General features: G+C 37.6%; 1 protein-coding gene across 2 annotated transcripts in view; it reads right to left on the bottom strand.

Annotated features, from left to right (window-relative positions):
• Positions 1-3,105: 3,105 nt before the first annotated feature.
• Positions 3,106-6,000, bottom strand: part of Aadacl2fm3l1 (AADACL2 family member 3 like 1) — a 46,334-nt gene continuing 43,439 nt past the window's right edge. For both annotated transcript variants that reach the window (XM_087637432.1, XM_087637434.1), the window contains exon 5: positions 3,106-4,923. In XM_087637432.1, the coding sequence (XP_087493558.1) occupies positions 4,321-4,923 (603 nt within the window). In that variant the 3' untranslated portion in view covers positions 3,106-4,320. The remainder of the gene's footprint in view (positions 4,924-6,000) is intronic.

Here is a 6,000-nt window from a genome sequence, read left to right as displayed (position 1 = left end):
AATGCAAGGATAAGTACATCTACACTTTCACAACATATGACATGTATACACACACACACACACACACACACACACACACACACACATACACAACACCATGACCACCATCACCACAACTACCACTACAACCACTACTCATACACATGAACACACATCTCAGGAAACACTGGAGACATGCTCTTGGCATCTTGGCAAATGAGGGGGCGTGTTGTTTGAGAGACTGAGGGTTAAATTTTGCCCAGTGTTTGAGTAGGTATCTGTGTAGCAGCTTTGCAGGAATCTTTGAACAAGTTTGTCCTATTTTCGAGAAAGGCAGAAGAGAGAGGAATGTTGGGTCTTGTTTGCTTTATCCCCCCACTCTCCATAGGTTATTTAGGGGCATCTTCAACTTGTCAGTTACTGACAGCAGGAGCAGTCTATTCTGTATGATGAGAGGCCAGAAAAAGTAGTGGAATTTTCTCATCGGCCATTGGTTTCAATCCTCTTCCATTTTCCAGTTCCTCCTTTGGTTTTTCTTAGGTCATTTCACCTTCATACCACTCCCTTTGGGATCCTTTTTTTACCATATCCCTTTTTTACCATAGCTCCATTTGCATTCAAGATATTTGATGCTGCTAACACTAGATTAGTCATCTGATTTGTCGATATAGGCATTGTAGATCCCAAAGGGAAGAGGTGTAAAGCCATACCTGGTAAGGTCAAGGGTACCTAATTAGGAGGAAACATTGCTATAGCCTAGGGAACCATGAAGATAGAAGGGTCCCTAGCACAACTGGTAGATATTTATGAGAACATTCTTTTCCATGAAGATAACAGTATCTTCAAACCTCCAGAGATCCCTTAGTCAGTAAAGAAAAGATTAGGGTCAGGCTAAGGGAGGCAGTGTCTAAAGTAGAAAATTAGAATCCAGTTTAGAGCATGTAATAAAACTAGATGCTATAGTTGCCTCTTAGATATTGGAAATATGAACCAAGGAGAAGAAAAAACAAAAACAAAACTCATAGCTCTCAGAACATGCAATCTGACTCTAGAACCCCAGTATTTGACCCCTTTTTTCTACTACCTATGCCGGAGTGGGTGGTTTAAACTACACCTAATGTGTTCCTTTGGATATCCAGAGGCTTCCCTGAAACTGCTTTCTTCATTGATAACATCTGTTAGAAAATGCTAAATTTGGGGGAAACACAGAGTCCTGCAATAGGCTCATAATCTTCATAGAGCTACATCTCAATTTATGCCGGACTATGCTCCCAGCTGTGGAAATCTTAGCTATGGTTTATTTTTCAGAGCTTGTGATAGAATCCAAGGCCTCCTATATATCAAGCAAGCGCTTTCCCAACCCTGAATCCCAACCCTGCCATACAGGTAGTGTTTATGGTACATTATTCTGGACTCATTATTCTCAGAACTCAGGGACTTTTAAGTTCAGCAGAGAACATTCCAGACACTACAGGGACATGAGAAAGCCTAAAGTAAAGAATTAGAATGGTAGAAAAATGTCCATTGTTAAGGTGAGAGTCTGTTATTAGAGAGTCAGCACAGAAGATGCTGCTCCTCTCCCAGCTCAAATACCACATACCTCAAGCAGTACATAGCAAGTAGAGGTACAGGGCAAGTGAGGACTTTGTTGGTAGAGATTTAAGGCAGGACACATACATCTCTTAATAAGACCTCTTAGGGAGAATGATGGCAGGCTTGTGGTGGTCATGTAAGTTCCACCTAAACAATTAAAGCCATCCCTGCCCCAAGCTATCAGGACCCAGTGAACTTTTCTGCATACAGAACTTATGCTCTGTCTCACTCAAAGCCCTTTGCCTTTGAAATTCAGGCCCTCCTCACATTAAACTCAAGCAAGTTTGGAGTGACTTTCATGTCTTCCAGAAACTTCAGCTTCGTTTCAATGGAATGGCTCAAGACAGAGAGAGGAAGTCTAGAAACTCTTCATTTATACACCAGGCCTACCATGGGATACCTATGCTTAGCTAAACACACTGCAAAGGTTGAAGAGCTAAGCACAAGATTAGTGATCAAACACAGAGAGGACCTTCCCCACGGGCCTTTCCCATGCGTACTGAACAAGGAATCTACCCTCTCCTATCTTTTCTTCCTGGATAATAATTGGTTCTTTGGGGTCCAGTTTGCAGGGCTGCTTGACTGAAAGTGACTGTAAAACCCCATTCTTGTTCTTTAAGAGAGATCTTAACTTTTGGATCAAAGTCCATCATGCCATCAGCTCCGTTCTTCGATTCTCTTTACTCCTACTATAAAGTATATGACTATGGTACTAATGCTTGTGTGAGTGAGGTCCTTTGGGAGTACCAGACTACTCTAGCCACTTCTGATTCCTTCTTAGCAATTTTCAGTTTGTTATACCAATCCAGAGTAAAATTACTCTCGAATGCTGACTAAAATTCTAATATTGTAACAAGTATGCATATGGCTTCTATGGAATTGCCAAAACCTATTTCATGGAGAGAACAAAGAATTGAACATCCAGCAATGACATAACACCAAGCCATGGAGAAAGAGAAGTAAAAGGTTTACTTCAAATTTTCTTCTTATTTTGTTTCTAAGTGGAGAGTCTACCAATGAGGGTCTGTGTTGGTGGTTATGGGACTCTAGGTCCTCACTTTCCTCTATTGGTTATGTTTAAATACCTTCTTCTGGCCCAAGTATCTTCCTCAAATATCTTCTGGAACAAAAAACTGTCAAATGAGGGAACCTGCATTCACCTTCCATGTCTTCCTTCTAGCCCTCCCCCCAACTTGTGATTAATGCTTAATGAGAACAATCAATTTTCATCAAGTCTGATTTCATATCTTGAACAATATTGTTTCTCTCCCACAAATAAATCAATCAAAGTGATTTTACTTACAATGTTACAAATTCACAGAGAACAGCAAAGAAAACTCCTAGTCAACCTCTCCTAATGTTCTTGCCAAAGTTTAGTCTGAACGCCAAGATGAAGGATCCTATGGTGAACACTAAGACATTAATGAAGTAATCATACTCAAAATGAAAAAAGGTTCTCGGCTGCAGAAAAATATTAATGAAAATATGTTAAGAGATGAGGATTAGATTACCAACTAAATTCACAAGACACAATTTCCCTTTCAATAGTTTATTCAGCATTAAGAAAAAACACGGAACATGTCAAACAACCAGACAGAAGCAGCATAATCCCCAGGACATCAGGAAACTAATTATTACTTTTAATGCTTCTGAGTGAAAATTACAGCTATTTATGAGTCGATTTGTGCTTACAGGAGTATGTGTTCTATCATCACAGGGAAACATGTCTGGAAATAACCAACTCTCATAAACTCTGAATATACAGTCTCTGTGTGCACAATGCTTCTTTACAAAAATTCAAAAGGATACTATAAAGAATTCTGCCTATACTTTATAGTTGGATGGGTACCATCATGCATTAAGAGATGTTGTCCCACAATAAATACAATCCAAAAACGTTTCCATCAAGTCTGATCTTACAAAAGTGTAAATAAGGCACAAATGTTCAAACTTTAGGAAAAGTACATGATCAAGAAAACTCCCTCAAATATGCAAACTGTTATTATGAAAAGCAGAATATAAATTTTATTGGGAATGAGTAAAAAGAAGAACTAATTAATTCACCTTGAACAGATTATAGTAATGTAGAGCGAGCACATGATTGGAAAAACTATAGCAGAAGTGCAGTCCAATGCTCAGTCCATAGAAACGTCATTAAACTTCTAGCTATCACACTTTCTCCTCATTCATGGTTTCTGTTCTTTACTCTTCTTTTTTATTCTTCTTTTTAAAATAATGTGCCATTCAACAGCAGTAGCTGTCCTAGAACTAGATACATACATCAACCTGGTCTTGAACTCACAGAGATCTGTCTTCCTGACTGACTCTCTGCCACTGGTCCCCTGCACAGTAATGTGACAACCCATTCACTCCTCATGACTCCATTCCATTTTTATTGGAAATTATTTTTCATGAAATATATCCCAAATTTGGTTTATCACTGCCATGAATCTCAAAACTGTTGGCATCCGAACACACATTCTCCTGCCATTCTGCCATTTTTGAATACTCAAAGTACATTCTTTACAACAAATTGTAATTAAAGCAGATAATGAAATGTTGCCTCATTTTAGCAATATTTCTAAGATGGAATAATGAAGTAACTTTCACAAACATATACAGTAACTTTTACTCAAATTGAAATGTAGCTTTATCCACTAGCCAATTAATATTGTGCCCATTCATCATACAACAGTTCAAAGTTTATCAGTCAGATTTCTTTATTGATTACCCAGCTACATGCTTCACTTATAGATTTTCTTCTAACCAATTAATATACTTATCTCTTAATTTTAATCCTAAATTTAAAAACACTGGAGCGCTGGTGAATGATAGGGCTCCATGTACTCCTTTCTCTATATGCTCATGAGTAACTTGAACCCCAACATTTCTAAGCCGTGAGATGTAAATGAGACCGTCATCTCTAAAGATATCATGTTCACAGGTGACAATGTATGTCAATGGCAAACTCTGTAACTGTGAGTCATTGACTAGCAAAGGCGACAACCTGCTGTCCACAAGTACTGGATAGGAAGCATTCAATTTTCCAAGAACTGGTTCAGTGTAAACATGGTTCTTTTTATACTTCTCAGGAAGGAATTCACTCCAGTTAACAAACTTGAATAGGTGTCTCGATTCTTCAGGCATGTGCTCGTTCCTCAGTGCAGCCTGGGGTAGAACTTGGTCTTCAGTCACATATAGGCAAAGCAACTTAATTATCATCTCCCTGGTCAGAACTGGACCATGTTGATACTCTTGATGGGATGGTAGAAAAGTATCAAGTGACTGTAGGCCTGGATACATCAAGGCTTGTGCTTTAATTCTACCTTTGAAATTTGGATCATTCTGTAGCTAGAAAGATAATGAAGTCTAATGAATTAATAGGTTTACAACAGAAGGACCAACAATTTCATTTTAGTAGCTAGAAGTAAGTAAAATCATCTGAATATCTAGTGAATTTTCCTATGCAATTAGTCACTACTTTAGAGACAAGAGAGTGCCATTGCACTCCCATCCATACAGAAACAAAAACACAGTCTGTTGCACACACATTTATTCATACATGGAAATCAAACAGGAAGATGATCGGTAGCATCTTAATGAGGATGACAAGATTTTTACTTATGATGTTGGAATTTTTCACGTTTGTTTTTTAGAAATTCAGCTATTGTGGCTTTCTTTAATAAAGTCATGTTGAACATCTCAGGATTGTTCTGGAACACATGTCCACTTGTTTTTGTCTCCCAATTACTAATAACAACCATGTATTAGATATGGTGCCTCTGTTTCTTATCAGATACAAGAGGTATCATGATTATGCAGCTATGTTCTTCTCTTCTTGTATACTCTACAACAGTGAAGCTAAAATTTACCTGTAAGCATGAGTACTTAAATAGTACCCACTTCTATAGCATTTATGCAACAGTGACAGCATCTGTTGCCAATCTTTGGGAAATTTCAAGCTATGAACAGCGCTCACATGGCCATGATCTCACAAAACACTTACAAAATATAACAGAATTCCAGGAATTCTAATTAGCTCATTACAAGGCTAACTATCTGACCAAATCCATTTTGGAGCTCAATAGAAGGGAGATATTACAAGTTCAGGATGGAAAAAATCCCTAAGAGTTTTTTAGGCAAAAACATATTATAGCTCCTTCATATGTAGTAGAAGTGCTGTCCCCAATTGTTCGCACACAATTGTATTGGGAAACAAGAAGGTTAAACCTTAATTTAACCTTTTAATTTTATATTGAAAATTATATTTTATATTTATATTTATATATTGAAATTTATATTTTATACAGAAGAAAAATGAGAAACTAATAAGAGCAAGGATTGAAATGATAGCTTAGTCAGTAAAGGATTTGTTGACTTGAGTACAGAGGGCCAGACCAAAAAAAAAAAAAACTTGGACATGTAGCA

Source organism: Rattus norvegicus, chromosome 2, assembly GCF_021556685.1.
Source record: "Rattus norvegicus strain SHRSP/BbbUtx chromosome 2, alternate assembly SHRSP_T2T, whole genome shotgun sequence".
NCBI lineage: Eukaryota > Metazoa > Chordata > Mammalia > Rodentia > Muridae > Rattus > Rattus norvegicus.
This window is presented reverse-complemented; position numbering and strand designations above follow the sequence as displayed.